The 20,535-nt window shown below is 39.6% G+C and overlaps 1 protein-coding gene across 12 annotated transcripts in view; it reads right to left on the bottom strand.

The window, feature by feature from the left end:
- NPAS3 (neuronal PAS domain protein 3) overlaps positions 1-20,535 on the bottom strand; it is a gene marked incomplete at both ends in the record, with an annotated part of 860,982 nt that overhangs the window by 106,801 nt on the left and 733,646 nt on the right. For all 12 annotated transcript variants that reach the window (XM_079700352.1, XM_079700356.1, XM_079700357.1 and 9 more), the window contains one exon: positions 19,065-19,239. In XM_079700352.1, coding sequence (XP_079556478.1) covers positions 19,065-19,239 — 175 coding nt within the window. The remainder of the gene's footprint in view (positions 1-19,064; positions 19,240-20,535) is intronic.

Below are 20,535 nucleotides of genomic sequence, written 5' to 3'. Positions count from 1 at the left end.
TGGATAAGTCAATGCAGCTTAATGTTCAAGCTGGATATAGACAGAAATGAAGACCTCCGTGTAAACACTGGTACCATTTTGTGAGGGCTTTGGATGTGACCAAGGACCATTCATGTGTATGAGCCATGTATAAAATGAAGGGCAGGTCTATATGTTACAACACATCTTGCCGTCCTATCAGCTCTCCCCATCCTCACTTCTTACCTTGAGTACGACTGGGAAGAGTCCCTCTAACTATTAAATCTCACCAGAAGAGGAAACATTAAACTCAAGTTCTCTCCTAAGTTCTTTTCACCAAATTTAAAACTTTTTTGGGGGGAGGGGCGGTGAGGGGCTTTTTTGACTGTGGTTTAATGAAGATGAACAGAACACTAACTCCAAGTCAGCAAGGATCTCCTTAGATCCATTTTGTTGTCAAATCCACTTTCTGAGTAAATGCAAAGACTAACACCTATCATTTCTTAGATAATGTTTTAATATCCTGCCTTGAGTAAAACTTTTTTTTAACCAGGTTTCAATGGTAGCACAGAACCCCACAAGGGACGAGGGGGTTGCAGATGGCTGCATTACTCCAAATGTTCAAGCTTGACTGACCCATTTCATCAGCACTGTCAGAGCCTCGCACTGATACATGTTGACAACATTTAATCTTAAAAAATTGAAAGAAATGAATTAATATGCAAATTTCATCAGCTTTGTAATAAAAATGTCCTTGAAAAAAAACAGTGAACATGACCCCTGAGGAATTGTGTGAATTATCCCAGCTCAATTCTTTAAGTTAGTCAGAGGTACGAGGGTCCACAAGGAAATCAGTGCAGATTTGACTTGGAAATAATTATGATGAAGAACAAAACACAAGCAGGTTGAATAAATGTAACAACTTGGGAAAAAGTCTTAGTCCTGTTTGTTATTCACTTTGAATTAACAAGATTAGGTTTGGTTTTTGAAAATAAAGGAACACCACCGTGTAATTTTAACACCTACGTAATATGAAAACAATCTTTTTTTAACTCTCAGTTTTAGTGCATATTAAAAATCACATCTGACAAAATCAGGTCTTTTTTTTTTGGGGTGCGGGAGACATAACAGAGTGTGCAGCTTTTTGGCACAAGGGAGGATTGTAAGGAACTCTTGTATTTAGACCATGGTTTATATGAGATTTCTGAGCTGATCATTTTGACAGAAATGTATGGTCAACTCGCTCCTAATACAAGTAGGATTAACTGATTTTTGTTGATACAGAAAGGACCAGTTATTTCACTGAACTTACCAAATTGATGGGAATCACGTAAACATAGTCTCTAGATGTGAGTCTGACTTATAATAATCTCCACACGGACATGTGGAAACTCCCTATTAAACCACAAAGTCAATCCAGGAGGACAGTCATCTAGGTAGACATGCAACAATAGCTCTCTGCCTCTGGGTCTAGATTCAACTCTAGGAAGTAGTAATGGGGGTTGGTTATAATAATTGAACACTTCTATGCAAAAGTTTAAGGTTTTTAATGCCCTCAAAGGAGATGTGAACATTAACAAAGGAGCATCAACCAGTATACAAACAGACAAAAAAAAACGAAAGATCGGTATGAGTAACAGCTTACCAGAAGTCAAAATGAATGAACGAATGGATCCAGGATAGAGTTCATTTCCTGTCCCCGAGTAAATTCTCATTCATTTAAATAGATATGTAAATGTTAAGGGAAGGCACGTGGTTTTCCCTTCAACCCTTTGCATCTTGGTGCCACAGGCGAAAACTGTTCCCCCACCCTCGCCTCCACACAAGGAGTCATCCAACCTCTGGGGTCTGAAAGGAATTCAGTCCTTATTCTGGGCACTGCTGATTTTACCAAGGTGAAGTCTATACAAATTAAATTAAAGCTCTTTTTACATCTGCGTACCGTAATGCTTGTTAAAAAATAAAATAGGGCTTCCCTGGTGGCGCAGTGGTTGAGAGTCCGCCTGCTGATGCAGGGGACACGGGTTCGTGCCCCGGTCCGGGAAGATCCCACATGCTGCAGAGCGGCTGGGCCCGTGAGCCATGGCTGCTGAGCCTGCGCATCCGGAGCCTGTGCTCCGCAATGGGAGAGGCCACAACAGTGAGAGGCCCACGTACCGCAAAATAAATAAATAAATAAAATAAAATAAAATAAAATAAAAATCACACCCAAAACTGACAGTCTCACATAAAGACCCCAAATAAGTGTTGTTAACAATCTGGAAAAACGGCACATAGTCTTTGAGAGGCTCTGAAATCCTGTAACTTTCCTGATTTCATATATCCTTGGAAGACCGAGGCACAATAATACAGACTTTGCCCAACCAAATTAATCTCGTCTGTGAGCTTTTGTGGTTCTCGACAAAAGTCTTTTAAGTTTCTCCTTTCTTTCTTAATCTACCATCAGTAAAATCCTACTTTTCTAGTGCCCTTTGCACCTGCTTGCATAAAATGAATAACCCAACAGTTTAATTATGCACCGTTCTATCGGTTGGGAAGTGATATAAAGTTGCAGATAGAAAAAAGAATAAAAAACTCTTTTGGTATCCAAAATTAATATATGTCAAGCTCAGGGTAAATCTTAATCTTTCTGAAACATTTTTCTGAAATAGATGTTCTTTTATCATCTGGCACATCAAGACCCCTTGGAGGGAGGGAATAAAAAAAAAGGCATTTGGTTAACATGCTACAGAAGAGCACTCTCTTTTCCACCTCACTTCAGGCTGTTCTTGAAAGCTCTGAACAGTTGTATAATAATGAAAAATGGGCAATACTTGTGGGGCATTGCCTGCGCTCACATACCTCCGCCCACGCATTCATCATTCTGCAGTTATTGTCAGGGAAAGTTTAATTGCATAAACACTCTGTAACTGTCCTGTCATATTTCTTGTCAGTCTGGATTCCCTCTCCGGCCTCACTATCTCACAAAACTATAATTGAATTGCTACCAAATCACAAGAGTCTCCCCCCCGCAAATAAAATCTTTATGAATAGAATTTGTTTCCTATCAGCAGATTTGACAAATTGTGTCAGAGGCAGGGCCTTGGTGATAATTTTTGAGTTTATTCTCAATCTGGCTATTTGCTGAATGCTCTTATCTTTCTTTAAAAAATTTTAAAGCCCCACTTGGGGGGTGGGGGGAGCATCCAACAACCCTAAGGGGCTCAGTGGTAATAATTCTGCAGGACCCAAGGAAGCCAGTGGGAAAACAAGAAGATTATCTTTGCCCTACTGTGAAAGGGTGCCATTGGTAAATGCAAGACATTCGAATTAATTCAGAATTAAATTGGGCATCTGTCAAAGCTGAGATTTCACCAAACTATGTGAATTCTTAGTTATGAGGTATTAAGTACCCAATTTAGTCGAGTGTTTATTCCATTAAACTTGCACTTCGTTTCTCCTTGCACCAAACCTTTTCAGTGATCATTACTCATGTATAAGCTCTGAGCAGCCAGATTCTTTGACAGATTTTTAGGACCATGAACAAATGAAAATTAATCAAAGGCATGACATGCAATTTACTAAATATGTGATCATGAAATTTTAATGCATTTACAATATTGTCTAAGTATTAATAGTTTCCAAAAACAAAACAGAATGTATTTGATGTGGAATGAGGATTCTCTCTCGTCTAGTCTTTGTTTCATTTTATACTCTCGTAAACCATTTCACAACATGAACTCTCAGCAAAGGCCCAAATACCAGCCATTCTCTTTTATAATTCCATTGGTGGTATGGGCATGAAATATAGCACTTGGCGAATAACTCTTAAATGGGACTGGGCTTCACCCAGATTGACAACTGTCTGATTGTTTATGTTTTTTAAATGTGCTTATCAAAACTCTGTAGGATTGATGGGTGTTTTTAGATGAAGTTATGTTTTTGCAACAGACTTAATTTAGGAGTAAGGTTAAGGCTTAGGATAAATGAGTACATTAGATGATTAAAGAACATTTGTCTTGTGGGACATTTAAGTCATTTATTTATGACACTTAAAAACAAGCTAGGAAAGAAAGCATCAAGGGTTTAACGAATCAGTTTTATACAAATGGTAAACTAAAACTAATGACTTTTTTTAATGGGAACTCCGAGATATGCCAGTTTACTAAATATCCAGAGGCAGAATCAAATGTGCAGCGGAGTAAACATGATGAAAAAATATTGGAATTAAAAAGAGTCTCAATGCTATGTATATGTGTGTGTATGCCTTTTCCCAAAGGTTTTTTTTTTTTTTGTAATTGCTCCTTTATTAGAGGAACTAAGTCTTCTGCCTCTCTTTTATTCTTAAAATGCTCCCTTTTATTTTAAATAGTAGAAGAAGGTTTTCTGATGGTATAGGAATTTGGACTACCATACTGCTCTGTACTGGGTATGATAAAATACCTTGTCAAGGGTGACTGGATGGCTCAGGGGATTGGTAATGGGATATATAGAGCCTTTCACCCATAGGTAATTGGCTTGAATTTTGTCCAGGTTGGCAGTGACTAAAAGTCGTTAACATCTCATGACTGTTTGGTGGCCTATGTGAAATGAGTTTCTTTCTTTAAGTCCATATATAGGACCTCTGGCTAGGGCATCTGGGCATCTCTCTTTCTTTTATAGGAGCATTCCACCAGACTTACACTCATTTCCGTTCTCAAGATTAGTGATGAACTGAAGCCCTCCTACACAAAATAAATTGATTCATTTAAAGTTCAAATCAATAGCTGGGTACTTCCACCCTGTTCTCCAGCACAGACCAGAGGATGCATGAAAGCTGATTTGATAGTAAAAGGAGCCGTAGGTCATAGAGACCTCACATCCCATTCGACGTCACTTAGTCTTTTGTGAAGCATGATCCATGCTGTGGCTATGGCCACACTGCAATGGCCCAGCAAGATAAGAAGGGGAGATATCAAAAGACAAATATCACGTGATATTGGTTATATGTGGAATCTAAAATAAAAAGGTACAAACTAACTTATTTACAAAACAGAAATAGAATCACAGAAGTAGAAAACAAACTTATGGTTACCAAGCGGGAAGGTGGGGGGAGGGATAAACTGGGAGATTGGGATTGACACATACACACGACTATATATAAAATATATAACTCATAAGGACCTACTGTATAGCACAGGGAACTGTGCTCAATAATCTGTAATGACCTATATGGGAAAAGAATCTATAAAAGAGTGGATATATGTATAACTGATTCACTTTGTTGTACGGCAGAAACTAACACAACATTGTAAATCAACTATACTCCAATAAAAATTAATTTTTAAAAATGGAAGATATCAGTCAGGCACATCATATATGCTGTGTAGCAGCTAAATCTTTGGGTCATAAGCAGAACACATTTTAATAGGCCAGGCTGGAAGCTGCAAACCCTTGGAGACCAACATTGAGGTCTAGTCCAAAGCAGGCCTGGGCAGACTCCAAGCTAGCCTTAGAAAAGGGGAAGTCAGCAGGCCTATCTTGCTGTTCAGAATCCAAAAACAGTGGGATGGACCTCTGAGAATAAGAATTATGCACCTCTGTTATGCTTTAAGAAAACCAAGTATGCAAAAAAAAAAAAAAAAAGTGAAACTGCAAAACAGAATCTGTGCTGTTAGAGAGGCTGGAGGAAGGTAAATTATATCTATTTCCAAGAGAGTCTTTCCCCTTAAATGGAGCCTTTCCAAAAGGACTCTGTTTCAGGTGTGTGTGTGTATTTTCAGAAGCACACCTGTGGGTACTGTGATCCATGTAGAATCTGGGATCTTTAAGAGAGAGAATGGGAACATGGTGACAATGAAGCCCAAATCAAGCCTTTCAAGTTGGTGCAAGAGCCAACTTTGTCACCTAAGCCCTGGCCAGACTTTATGTCAGGAATAACTTTGGCGATAAGAGAAGGCTGAACTCAACAGAACGAATAATAATGACAACACTCACTGAACACTTACGATGCTCCATGCTATTGTTCTAAGCATTTTAGATGTATTAACGACACCATAAGGAATGTTAAAATATGTTAATTCATATGAAGTTAAAACCAACAGGTGATTGATTATTCCTACCCCATTCTCCAAACTATTCAATATACTAGAGGGCCAAAATTTTACAATGGGAAACTGAGGCACATGTAAGTTAATTAACTTGATCAAGGTCAAATTTCTGATAAGTGACAGAGCCAGGAGAACCCTGTGCACTTACATATTTGCAACTGCTACAGAAACTAGTATAACGAGAATGTCTTGCAATTTGGGTTAGGGCTGTCATCTTCATATGTCATCAATTCTCAGTTATTTGGGTAACCTGCAAGTTAACCAGACTGCAGATTTTTAAAGTCTATAATATGGGCAGTGCAACTGAATTAAATTGCTACAAATCAGAGAAGACAACGTAGGAGCTGATTACCACCACCATACTGTGTCTCCTGTCTCACCACCTTAACATTCTTGTTCTTGTATTCACATTCTTGTTCTTGCATCCTGACATTTTTGTTTCTGCAACCAGTGGTAACTGGTTAGGGTTATCACAGGGCGAGGGAGCAATGAACAGAACCCTGGGCAGCCATGATCATACCCTTACACCAAACTCTATTAGTGTATTGCTTTAGTGGGTGGGAAACCAGAGACGTTTGTGCTCTGCTTATTAAATGAAAAATAGAGAAGACAGGGTGAAAGAGGGATGTGAAACCTGCCAATCAAGACCCAGGGCTGCTCTAAAAACTGTGAAACTTGGAACTGACAGGTCTTGTCTTACAACTTTTCAGTTAATTACTAGATTCATCTAGGGGCTCAGCTTTAGGAAAGCTTGAAGGGTACCCTGAGGATTGAGGAGAGACAACTGGGAGAATGACCAGAAGAACTGGATAATTCAGCCTCTGAGCTGAGTGGCCAGACTGTGATCCTGCCTGCCCTGGAAGAAGAGACTGGCATGGATGGGAGGAGTGGCTTCTGGTAGCAGAAACAAGATCAAGGGCTTCATTACGTGTTTCTGGGGTGTTAGTAGGAGTTTCTCTCTAAAAAAAGTTTCCCATAGCTCAAACAATAAATAGACTAGAAAGCCTAGTTCAAACAAAATCAACAGACTTACTGATCATACATATTTCAAATCTTCACTAAGTTAATGTTCATTGTTGATCATCAGTGAGAAGATGTGCACTGAAGCTTTTTCCTCTGCTCTAACTAGGGGGTCCTTTTCACGAAGAGCATTGCACAGGGCAATTCTGATAAAGAATGCATTTTGGAAGTACTGGCTTAGAATCTCTGTCAGCTCTGCATTTTTGAAGCAGGGGAGGCCCAACCGGTCCATTACAGTCTGATGTAAAGATTTACCTCTTGTTTATGAAATGGAATCTTTCAACTGAAATCCTTTTGTCAGGTGGTTTATGTGAATATATGTTCTATGAGAACAAGGACCTTTTTAGTAACTACCGTATCTCAGATTCTAAGATAGAGCTTGTCCCATGCACATGAAAGAAATAATGACTGAATGAGTGAAGAAATGAATGAGTGAATGTTTTCCATAACTAGACTATTGGAATTTTGTTATTTTTACACTTTTATATTACTTTTGTTAAATAGAAAGTATTTCCCTAAATATTGGTCACATTTTAAATTCACTTTTATATGATCAGTCAAATCAATTTCTATCTCATTTTGACTAACAGTAATTTGGGGGGGTCAACAGATAATTGTAATCCTCCTCCAATGTCAACCAAGAGACGGCTGGACACAGGATAGTAGAGTTTTAATTCTTTATGTCACCAATTTCACCATTGCTCTTACTGATGTTTTTATGTGGAGAGGACAACCCCTGACAAGTGAGAGGCACTGACCAGCAGACATATTTTACTTAAGGCACAAGATACTTCAGTAAACCATAAAGAGGAACAGCTTTGAACCCTAAGGAAATTTGCATCTTAATATTTCATGATAAATAGCATATGTAATTTTGTAATTTTTGAATATTTCCAGATTTTATTACCAATTGATAAAAAAATGAAAGTGGACAGATGGTATCATCAATCCTAATTATGTGAAAGCTTGAGACATGCATAATTTCTAGAGTATTAATCATTAGCTCCTGGCTAAAGACTGAGCACAGGTATATTTCTACCTTTTTCTGTTATCTTAGTTCCAAATCATCGTTTCTTCCTTTGCAATAATTCTTCTCAAGGTCTACTCACTCGCTTCTCAATTAAAGAAATGGCCTCTTGAATGGTTTCCTTTGCTTCCAGTCTGCTCTATTCCACACATCCTTCATGTTCTTGCAAAAATAAAGGATCAGGAAATAAGTCCAGTGAACATAAGTTACCAGTAGACAGGAATCAGCATAACATCAGGAAGACTGTTCTAACAGTCAGAGCTGCCTAGGAAGGATGGAGAGTGTCCCCAGCTGGTGGTCTCAGGTAGGGACTGGACAGCTATTTTAGGTAGATATTGAGAAACAGCTTGGTGGAATGAATATGAAGAGAAACTCTGGTGTCAAGCTACTTGGCTTTAAAGCCTAGGCTCTCCAGCTACTAACTGTATGACTTTTCCAAATAAAAAAAATTTTTTCTCTCAGTTCCTTCTTCTGTACAATGGGAAAAATAATGATACCTTCTTCACAGTAGTTTGTGAGGAATGAATGAGGTAATGCATATAATGGGCTTAGCAGAGTGCTTGACACTTGGCAACCGTTCAATGAATATTAGTGGTTATGTTGTATAGGGATTCAGGAGGCCATAGGTAGTTGTATAATATGACCCTCAAGGAAGGAGCCTTCCAAATTCAAACTTTATTTTTGTATTTATAAGTGTTAAAATAATGTTTTCATCGGGTCACTGCTCTGTTGAATGAGTTATACTCAGAACTACTTATCACTTCCATCTCAGATGCTTTTCTCTGGTACTTCAGCTGCTCCGAGATCTGGCTCCATCCTGGATAAGCATGCATCTTTGCCTCATCGAGGAAGGCAGGGCTCTTTCCTGCCTCCTAAATGCAGTGTCCTCACTCCCACTTTGTTCCTTGAGATGAGTCTCCTGGAAGAACATCTCTGCCTCTTTGCTCTTAGGTTGGTTTTCATGCAGGTCAACCCTGTTCATCAAAGCCACCCACAGTCATTCAGCCTCTCCCTGATTTATGACACCACTTGCCAATTTTATGTCTCAGTTGAGGACAGCAGCAGTGTTAGGCTTCTTTTTTTCTCTGGTTGTTGACTGTGTATAAATTTTCTACTGATGATGATCAGTTTCCTAAAGGCAGGTGTCATATCTTTTACCTCTTGTGTTCTCTGTAAGCACCTAGCAAAGTGCTCAAAACAAAACACATGGCCTGAGATCAAATCCCAGGGCCACAGTCTACTCTGGTGTGGAGGCAAGCCATTTACCATCTCTAATTTTCGTTTAGGGACATTTTGAGAAATAAATTACTTAAAACATGCCTACTCATGTAATTGGAACATATAGGTAAAACATAATAAAAGTTATTTATTAATATCATCATTAATATTAGAATATTTGCAACAGGTTTTACCTTGAATAGAAAAAGCTAAAAGAGTCAGTACAGTTTTCCAAAGCCAACATTTCCTGAATTTCAGTTAGCGAAATCAGTGCAGTACAAGTGGAAGGGGTGCAGTTCGGGGGTACTTCCCATTCAGAACACTCCTACAGAGCCAGAAAGATCAGTAGAGAGGAACTCATATTCCTGTGAACCTATCATGTAGCTGGCATTTTTACAGGCTAATTAAGCAAACAAACAAAAAACCAAAAGTCCCTTAACAATATGCATCAAAGTCCCTGACAGTCATGGTATGTGTATGTCTGGGCATGTCAATGCAACTTGCTCCCAAGGAAGCAATGTTCCTGGGCTGTTAATTTCAGGGTTGAAGTTTCAAACCTGAGATAGTTCTGTCAAGAGTGCTAATAGCAGTGGCTTATAATACAATGCTACCCTATCATACACAACCTCGCCTTGATTGTCATCATCACACTCCTGCATTATATTAATGATCTGTCCCCTTCACAGGATGGTCAGCTCCTGGAAGGCAGGGAACTTCATCTTGTTTCTTCAGTACTTCGTCTAATGTCTGACATGTGACAGACATGCAATCAATGGTTACTGAATAGTCTACACAATCCTGAGCATCAGGTGTGTCCGGGTCTTGAAAGAAAATTCACTCTAGTTAATAACAACTAGAGAAAAGACACAAGTACTTCCTCTCTCAAACTAGTTTTATTAACTAACAGATGGGTTGATGTTTCCCACAGGTCCCAAGAAACCATGATTGTGTTTCATGAGCAGGTATCTTCAGGAGGATACGACCACCTCCTAACGAACCCTATTGGTCTTCTTGCTCTTTTTCCATCTCTTTTGCCTTGGGAGACTGGTTCTGAAAGGAAGAGCCTGGAGAAGCTGCACAGAGCCTGGTCCCGTACTGGCCAAGGCAGAGCAGAGACCAAGCACACAGAGACAATTCTGGCTGTGCTCCTGGCTGAGGAGATGCAGCTAATGGGGAGTTATATAGTTTTGCCTATAATTGATTCAGATGCTACTGTTCATTGTGGTATAAGGAGTTTCAATGTAGGGATGAAGGAAGAGTAAAGTATTAGATGGAGGATTTTAGTCCTCAGTGAGGGACTATATTTAAAAACAAAAGATGGTTGAGCCTGATGAAATACGTGCATGAGGGCATTGTTAGGTTCCTCTCTGGACTTCAGAAGCCCCTCAGAGGAAATTCCTCTGGTTCTATACCTATCAGAGTCCTAACTCTTTTCTCCATCTAGTTCCTAGGCTTCTCATCTATGCAATCCTAATATTTTACCCTTTCCGCTAATCTTGGCTGCTAAACTAACCTGTGTGGTTTGGAGCAAGCCACTTAGAATTTCCATCGCTTTCCCCCATCTGTAAAATAAGGATAACACACTGACCTGCCTCAGAGGGATAGGGTGTGAATTAACTCCTGTAATTAGCGGTTTCTGTGCTCTGCATACACCAAGCAGGATATGAATGCCAACCATTGTCACCGTGGCTTGAGTAGGCTTTGCTTCTAAAGCTACACTTGGGAATAACCGCTTGGCAAAGAGCTGACAACTGGAAGTTGCGAACTTTACACAGAAGCAATATTTCCAGTATTTTCCCAGAGCAATCATGAGTAAATTGCTCACCAGGGGTGGAAATGGTTTCCAGCCAGTTCCGCCTCTTTTGATCTGTGCACCCTGGAAAGCTCAGTCAATGCCAGGTAAGTGATCCTTCATAAGTCTGCTGTTTAGTGCAGATGAAGAATTCAGAATGGTATCATTTGGACAGGGATGAAATTTCTGTGCAGTCATATGTATTAAAAGCAAACAAATTGTGCTTTGTTCAAGGCAAGAGTTATAGAAATAGAATCTTTAATTTGTTAATATTCCAATGACAAAGACAGCCACCTGTTTTTTAAATGGGGAAGAATAGGTCATCTATTTACAACTCATCTTGGGTTTCATTTTAGAAACTTTGAAATGTACCCCTTATCACCATAGGGAAAGGAAAGTCAAAATTATGACCTAGCAAGCTATATAAAACAACTGTTAAAAATAATGGGTTTTAAAAATTGATTTTCTAAACCTTCAATAGAAGGTTTGGGAAAAAAAATCCTACATGTAAACTGAGTGAACCTATTGTGTATTTTGATAAGAGGCCCATGCTTCTATTACTGAACAAACCATTTGCGACCCTGTAAATACCATTATATTAATTTAGATAAAAGTTGCACATTTTTGAGTTGCCACCACTGTGATCTAAATTTTGGAAAAGAAAGTTAGTTTCAGAATGGCATACAGAACTAGGCTGACATTCAGCATCTTCTCTGGAAACAAAAGGGAGGCTGCCCGCCTGTAGCTGAGTCACCAACACAGATTTTTCACAGGTCAGGCTGTCAAGCCCCCAAGGATGCCTCATGCTGCAGCTGTGCATTCTGGGAGCCGGCCTGGAAGGGATGCTGGGCCAGCACAGCCTGGTGGGAAGGAGGGATTTTTCCTTATTTTCTTTAGCTCCCTTAGGCAAGATCCTAGAAGTACAAACAAGGTTGCTTTGCAAATGTTCTCGTCATATACAGACAAGCACACAGAAGTGTGAGCAAACACAAATTAAGGTTCTAAGTGTTCCTAGGCCTTGGACAGAAGAAAGCACTGGAAAAATGTATTTCCTTCTGTGGCAGTTATTTTGCTTAGCTGGGGATAAAGGAGACATTTAAGAAAAGCCTACTTTCTGCAAGAAAAAATGGTACTACATCAGTGTAGCTTTTTTGAGGCAAAAGAGGCATTCTGCATTTGGCAAGGCAGTCCCTGTAACAGTACTGGCTTGTTTTTGGAGTGTATGCGTCATCTTCATTCAGGAGTGGCAAAAGATAGTTTCTATTTCATTTCCAAATAATGATGGTATAGCTAAGGGAAATACATCATTTTGCATATATCATTTTTGGATAAAAGCTGAGTTTATGCGTAAAGGATGACCTCTTTGGGTTATGAAAAGATTACTTTTTGTTAGGCTGCTTTCTGATGATTAGATTTGACACATACATGTGCACATGGGTACTAACAGGAGTCAGGCCAGTTTTGGGTAATCGTAAACTTGGCTGGATCTTTACTACAGCTACAGTAGAGATCCATTTCATATTCAATCCATCAGAGATAACCGTGGTACATTATCTGATGGATTTATCTTTGCTTATATTGTATGAATATGGAAAGGAATTAAATGTGTGTTTACAGTTTGATAAACATTCAACATAAATTATACATTTTAATTCCATTTATTAGTTGGGGGCTATGGAAAGCAGGAATTTCACTGCACACAAACTGCCATTCAGATTGAAGGATTACCAGTTTCCTGAAAAGGTAGACTAATTGTAAGAACAGAATTCATTTCTATCTCAGGTGAGTCCCTGCATGGTTTGTATTCAGAGTTTTAGAAAGGCAAAAGGAGAGGACAGCTCATCCTCATGACTATCCAGTTCGTACTTCACACTTCCTGTGGGTCCAACATTGTCATCACGAATAAATCTAGTGCTAATAAACCTCCTATCATTTGACAGCTTGAATATTGTAGTTACTACACAAATTATCAAGCTCTATTTATGTCTAAAAGTACTTGGCCTGATCTAGCATTAGCATGCGGAGCAGTCTCCATGATATTATCTTACCATATAATGACTCCAAAAATCTCACAGAGATGAATGGTGATAACATAATTTCAGAAAGTTGCCACTCTATATGTAGAAATATATTGGCAATAAAAACCAGTCACTGTGTGCCTTTCCCCAGTAGGGGATCTCTCACTTTTCTTTGATTTTTAAAGGCTTCAGATCAATAACTGGAGTGACATTATTAACAGTTCCCTCAGCACCTTGGCCAGCGCTAATATTAAATCCATTACACCTTCTGTTTGACATTTGCAGTACAGCAGAAAGTGCTGTAGATACAGTCACATTGTCTGGGGACTGAGGTTGGATGTGAGGTTAGTAAGATGGTTTCCCTTGCCTGACTTCTAAATTCAGTTCATTGATAGGAAACTTAAACCAATACAAAAAAAAAAAAAAAAAATCAGAGAACCTCAATCCTATACTAGATGGTAAATAATTCACCCATAAAAGTACAATTATATCTCGTATCTAAGTGCTTTGGAAATAAAATATTGATCAGATCCTCAGATAAATTTTTACATTCTTTATTGTTATTCCTAAACATTTGTTCCTTCAATTATATCTAGTATTATGAAAATCGTCTAACGAGTGCAGAGGAATTGAGTTCCTGTAGAATCGGGAGCCAATCAAATTTACCAGAGCGCGGGGGCATGAGTAGAAAATGCAGATTATTTCTATTCAGCCAAGTACTCAACTGCTTCAGTTTTGCTTGCCTTTAAAATATTCAGGACACAGAATAGGCGTAATAGCATAGAGATCATACTCCTGCAATAGTTATCTTAACGTCCCGTAACAGGTTAGATCCGCTGAAAGTTTAGACAAAACAGAGTAACCTTTACTTTAGACAACCAACGGTTAACCATGTTGCTGTAGTTACTCTTACTCTTCACCAAAAGTACTGTCTCATACATTTTGCTAAATTGTCTAAACCCCACTACAGTATTGATTTCTCCCTCCGTGAGCTCGTGCCCATTCAATAAGCAGCGAGAATCTCTGGTCCTGGCTGAATGCCGTCTAAAGCAGGACCCAGGTGTGTTACTCCTGACAGTGGCCCGTGGCTGGGAGCTGACTGCTAGCTAGAGGGAAACAAACCACTGGAGACAGAAAGGAAATTCTCTGTTAAAGTGAGAAACATGACAGGGAAAGTGGCCTGTGAGGTTAAGTGAAAAAGCAGCCTGCCAGAAGCATGTACGTTACGGTTTTATTTTAGTCAAACAGAAAATCCCACTACATAACTACGTTTGTATACATACTTACAGAAACAAAATCTAGAAGGATATCTAGTGTATAAGAACAGCGGTTATTTTGGGGTAGGGGGTATGTTGGCCTTTCTTCTTTGTTTTCTGCATTCTCTGAATTTTTCACAAAGGGCATGAATTTTAGAATTGGAAAATATCAAGCTGTTTTAATACGGAGAAGGAGGGAGTGAAACACAACAATTTGATGACCTAACCCAAGGAATATTACTCTTTGCTTTCAAAATACAGAGGTATTTCAAGTACCTCCAGGATTTCTTGAAAGAGCTGCTCTTCTGTTTATTAAGTATATAAAAGATGCGGCACTGAATTTTTTTTTTTTTTTAATTTTTGGCTGCGTTGGGTCTTCGTTGCTGCACGCAGGCTTTCTGCTAGTTGAGGTGGGTGGGGGCTGCTCTTCATTGCGGCGGCTTCTCTTGTTGCGGAGCATGGGCTCCAGGTGCGCGGGCTTCAGTAGTTGTGGTGCGTGGGCTCAGTAGTTGTGGCTCACAGGCTCTAGAGTGCAGGCTCAGTAGTTGTGGCTCACGGGCTTCATTGCTCTGCAGCATGTGGGATCTTCCTGGACCAGGGCTCAAACCCGTGTCCCCTGCATTGGCAGGCAGATTCTTAACCACTGCGTACCAGGGAAGCCCTGAAATTTATTTTTTTTAAAGGATATCACTCATAATCCCAAGATTAAAGAATCATTAAGAGTGATGAAAAGATAGAAGCAGATCCACAAAAACAAACTGAGCCATCCAGATGTCGTGTTCCAGAGGTTCTGTGCCCACCACCTTGCAGGAACCCACAGGAGCAGAGAAAAGGCTGTGGGCAGCACAGCGCAATCTCTTCCAAAATGCTTGGATCAAGCCCTAAAGAGGCACTCTAGAACTTTATAACTTTTTAAAGTAGGCTACCCATTTATTTTTCTTATGCCTGCCTGAAAATTTCTCTAAAAGAAATATCATATTTATTAAACTATTAACGAACGTGCATACATATAAAATATTTATTTGGGTTTGCTGTCCAGTCAACAGATCTTTTTTTTTCTCTCTCTCATTATCTTGAGACTAATTCAAGACAAGAAAATCACAGGGCTGGCAGTTCGAAGAAAAAGAATTCCTATTATGGCACAGGATCACTGCCTCTTAGGCTGGTTTAGTCACTTATTGCCTTTTATTATAATGCCAAAAGTTATTTAGATTTCAGTCATTTAGTAATGCTACACTGAACACATCAGGGCTCCTGAAAAATTCTATACCTACTAGTTCCTTCATTTTCATAATCACCACATATTGATACCTGTTTTCCAACCAAATTATACTACTCTTTAAGCAAGAATCGGTGTTTTATCAGAGTTTAAAAGATTATGATGTAGTGAACAACAGTCTTCAAAAATGTTCCTTCATGTTATTAAGAATTAGAAAATCTTGTTAAAGTTCTTTCAGCTTTTAAGAAACATAAGCAGCTTTGGGATGTAGTGCCTGACATGAACTTTTAAAGTAATTCCCCTGGAGCAATGATCTGCATTAGTGAAGATATTTAGTTAAAGGTAGCATCCTACACTGCCTTTCAGTATTTGAGCAGTCAATCTAATTGCCTTTTTAAGCCAAAGATTGCAAATAACTAACACTACAGAATTTTAAGGCAAAGCCAGTTTAACATTCTCTAATGGTGAGAAATACACTCTCCAACAAGAGACACTTCCTAACGTGATTGTTGCTAACGAGCCCAAGTTGTTATGGAATGTGCAAAGCAGGGTTTTCCATTTTACTGTTTAGGATGGCTCAAGGAAGGCCAGGAAAACAGGGGAAAGAAACCCAAGTAAATTTTCAATCATACTTCAAGGATAAATGAAGTGTCCTTGTATAAAGGAGGGATGTTCTTTTTCTGATAACTAGAATTAAAGGATGCTAAGTGGAACTGAGCACATCCTGGTGCTTCATGGAAGGCATGGGATTTATCAGAGTTTTTTTTGTTTTTTTTGTTTTTTTTGTTTTTTTGCAGTACGTGGGCCTCTCACTGTTGTGGCCTCTCCCGTTGCGGAGCACAGGCTCCGGATGCACAGGCCCAGTGGCCGTGGCTCATGGGCCCAGCCGCTCCGCGGCATGTGGGATCCTCCTGGACTGGGGCACGAACCCGTGTACCCTGCATCGGCAGGCAGACTCCCAACCACTGCGCCACCAGGGAAGCCCTATCAGAGTTTTTATATTTAATCTTAAATGGGTTGATTTGACTCTAGTTTAGGATATCCTAGTAGAACTGGTTTATAGGCTGTGGATTTTTTTTTTTCTCTTCCAAGGTACAAGTCACCCTTAACATGTGTTTGGGGGAGACATCAAGTTCAATATGAATCAACAGTGGGCCCTGGCTGCCAAGAGGACCTACTTCAACCGTGGGCTGCCTAACAGGAGTATAGTAGCCTAAACCAAGAAAGGTGGCAGTCCCTCTGCTTTGTACTAGTCACAGTGCATCTAGAGGCTGCACTCAGCTCTCAGAACACTAGTTTTAGAGGGTCACCAACAAATGGAAGCACAGCCAGGTGAGGGTGGCTAGGATGGTGAGGGTCTTAGCAACATGCCATTGATTAATGGTTGTGGAAGGAGGGTGGTTTGACGTGAAAAGGAGAAGGAAGAAGGGAGGGAGAATTTGGTGAATCTGACTTCATATGTTTGAGAGGCTGTGATGGGGAGGAGAGAGTAAATCTGAAATGTTGTCCCACAGGGCAGACCTCTGATCAGTGGGGGAGAAGATGCCCCAGAGTAGGTTCCGGCTCCATATTAAGAATAACTTTCTATCAGAGCTGCTCACCAATGGAGTGGGAAGCCTTGTACGTTCCTTAGCTTCCTGTTAGGAATGAGTGCCAGCAGAGATTGGAAGGGCATCTGTTGGTTTTGCTGTAAAGGGATGGTTGCATAAATTGGAGGTTGGATTAAAGGATTGTTGAAGATTCTTCTTAACTTGCGGGTTTGTGATTCAGGGAAACAAAGTCCACTTTTCCAAGGTCTTAGTTCATACTAAGGTTTATAAACTTGATTTCTTATGCACTGAGTGTTTAAGAGTCACGAGCAGTCCCGTTTCCCAGTCCAACTCCAGAATGGAGTAGAAAACTATTTTCATGTGTTTCTTCTCAAATAGGCCCAACTATAAACATTCTACTGACTAAAAAGCAGGTCCAGTGATCTCACTGATGTGTCTCTTCAGTGAAGTCAGTGAGCTATGCTATAAGGATATATGACTCCCCCCGACCTCTTGGAACAAAATTATTTTCATCTTTAAATGGTAAAGAGTAGTCTTAAATACTCTTTTCTCATGCATGGGGTTCACTGGAGAAGGATGCCCCCCCATCCCCGCCAGTGCTACAAAATCATGCCCTAGAAGCTGCAGTTAACTTAAATGGGGAAACATGGATTGATTCTAGAAGGAATTAAAATATTTCCAATAGAGGCAAATATGTTTTTTCCCTTCTGTGTGTGCAAACACGCTGTGATTATTTCTAAGCAGACCAAATTATTTTCTTGGAAGTATGTAGAGTTTTTTTAACATTAACCTTAAGGTAGGGTTTTTTTTTTTTCCATTTCTCTTTCACAAAATGCTTTTGTCCTGCAAATCTGTTTTAAAACAACATATCAAGTAAAGTACAAACGTCTTTAGAGGGCAAAAATAATTTCCCAAGTAAGCAAATAAAACTTTGCACTTCAAATCAGGCCTTGATTCATTAAAAATCTTAAACTTCTCATGAGAAAAATTAACATTTAAACCACTGCTGCTTGGCCAAGCACTCCACCACACAAGAATATGAAATATCTCCTCTAAAAAAGTACAAAAAGGACAAAACCACAAATGTGGAACTTCAATTAATTTAAAGCCCCAATCAGCAAAGAATAAATCCTTCGCAGATCTAATTACCAGCGCTCTCGGAAGACCCAGGCCGACCAGCCAATCTTCCCCGTGTTTGAACAGCTTGATGAACTAGGGGACTGATGGATATCAAGTCATTTTGTTTAATTTATAAATGGATTTTCCCCTAATACTTAAATTATCATCAGTACAACACAATGAAAATGGGAACATTCTGAATGCAAAGTCTATAAGAGTCCTGGAAGGAATCCCAATGAGGAATGTCACCTCTGTTCATTCCTCTATACAATTGATCTAATTAAATACTGAGGGTGGAAAGGCAGTTTAAAATGTAGCCATTTCTGTTTTCTTTTTAGCCTTAATTTATCTGTTCACATCTTTCAAGTACCTTCTGATGCTTAAAAAAAAAAAAAAAAACCCAAGATTTCTGCACGCCCCTAATACTTTTAATTCTCCACAAGCTAATATTCAAAAAGTCTCTGCCATCAATTTTGCTGAATAATAAATAAATGCATTACATTTAGCCATGGTAACAACGAAAGGCAGACGGCTTTCCAAATCTGAACCTTTTCCCTCCATTAATATGAAAGAGAAACTAAAGGAATGGGTACATGCTGTATGTATTGTTCACCTGAAATCAGATCTCTGGATTATACTTATTAAAATGTCTTCTTATTTTCAAATCTCTTCTGTACTTAATTACTGCACAGGACAGAAAGCTGCATGGAATTATTAAATACCATTAGACCTTTATAATTTCTTCACACTGGCAACTCAAGCACAATCATTGGCAAAGGTCCTGCCCACCAACCCACATGTTGGAATTGCAAGTCCCACCTGGCTCTGGGGTTTCTGACTGGGAAGAGGAAGATGCTGAGCTGGCTGCATCTTCAGCGGTGCCCTGCGAGAGGAGACCCCGCCCAGGCGGGAGCTTCATGCCCAGCTGCTCTGCCATCTCCACGTGGTCCCCGGGGTGGACATAGTCAAAGACGCTACTGCCTGTCAGCTCCACCTAGAGGGCGAAGAGAAAGAAGAGTGGGAAAGAAAGTTGTCACAGGCTTTTCATTTTCAAATTTACCTACTAGAGCATGGACTTGAGGACACGGGGAGGGGTAAGGGGAAGCTGGGACGAAGTGAGAGAGTGGCATGGACATATATACACTACCAAATGTAAAATAGATAGCTAGTGGGAAGCAGCCACATAGCACAGGGAGATCAGCTCGGTGGTTTGTGACCACCTAGAGGGGTGGGATAGGGAGGGTGGGAGGGAGACGCAAGAGGGAGGACATATGGGGATATATGTATATGTATATAGCTGATTCACTTTGTTATAAAGCAGAAACTAACACACCATTGTAAAGCAATTATACTCCAATAAAGATGTTAAAAAAAAAATTTAGCCCCACTGCGATTCAGCTTCTGAACAGAAAAGGAAATCTATGAAGCCTCCGGAAACAATCCTGGTCCTTAGTCTTTATCCTCACACGCTTAAGGATTCTTGAAATTGAAAGAGAAAGTTTTTTTTTTCCCACATGTATTTATTTAGCAATTGTTTAGCCCAGTTTTTTCTCATGCACTGTTGTTTGCATAAAGCCAGACCATTCTGTGAAATGTGGATGAGTCTGCCTGAGTTCAGCTGTTTTATCCACGCATCATCAAATTCTTGCATGTTTGGTGTCAACCGGATGATTGACTGAATTCTACAGTTTGCTTATTGAGAAGTTTGAGCTTTGTATAGAAACAACCAGAGATAGCGGATGAGGATTTTCCTTAAAATACACAGATTTCCAGGATGTGTATTTATACATATCAGCTTATTTCTATGTAAATTTAAATGGAAGAAGTGCTGCTTACAAATATATGCAAAGGCATAATGTTTTCATTAAATATTACTCATTAGCTCTGTAATCATATGGAGAATTTTCCATGCAAAAGAGGTCAGCTGGGATCTGAAGCAGCCATTTTTTTCCTGCTGGTATCAGCTTGTTTTGCCTTCAATCTAATAAAATACAGGGTACAAACCTCCTTGAGGGCTTTAAAAAATGTTTTATTTTGTATACTCTTTGTATTAGGCTGACGCTAAAGGTAGAGAATGAATATCAAATATCAGAAGAGGGCTAGCCTGGAATGGAAGCACTGCCTTTTGCAATGCTGTCAGGCGTGGCCCCTGTCTGGGGCATGTGCTGTCTGAGGGGCAGAAGTCACTCGTAAGGACTGGCCTTACCTCTGTACTCCTCTGATGCTATACCTCTTACCTCCTTCCAAGAATAGCAATCATGGTCCTAAAATAATGTAGTTGGGTTACAGG

The sequence above is a fragment of the Hyperoodon ampullatus genome (genome assembly GCF_949752795.1).
Source record: "Hyperoodon ampullatus genome assembly, chromosome: 3".
Lineage (NCBI taxonomy): Eukaryota > Metazoa > Chordata > Mammalia > Artiodactyla > Ziphiidae > Hyperoodon > Hyperoodon ampullatus.
This window is presented reverse-complemented; position numbering and strand designations above follow the sequence as displayed.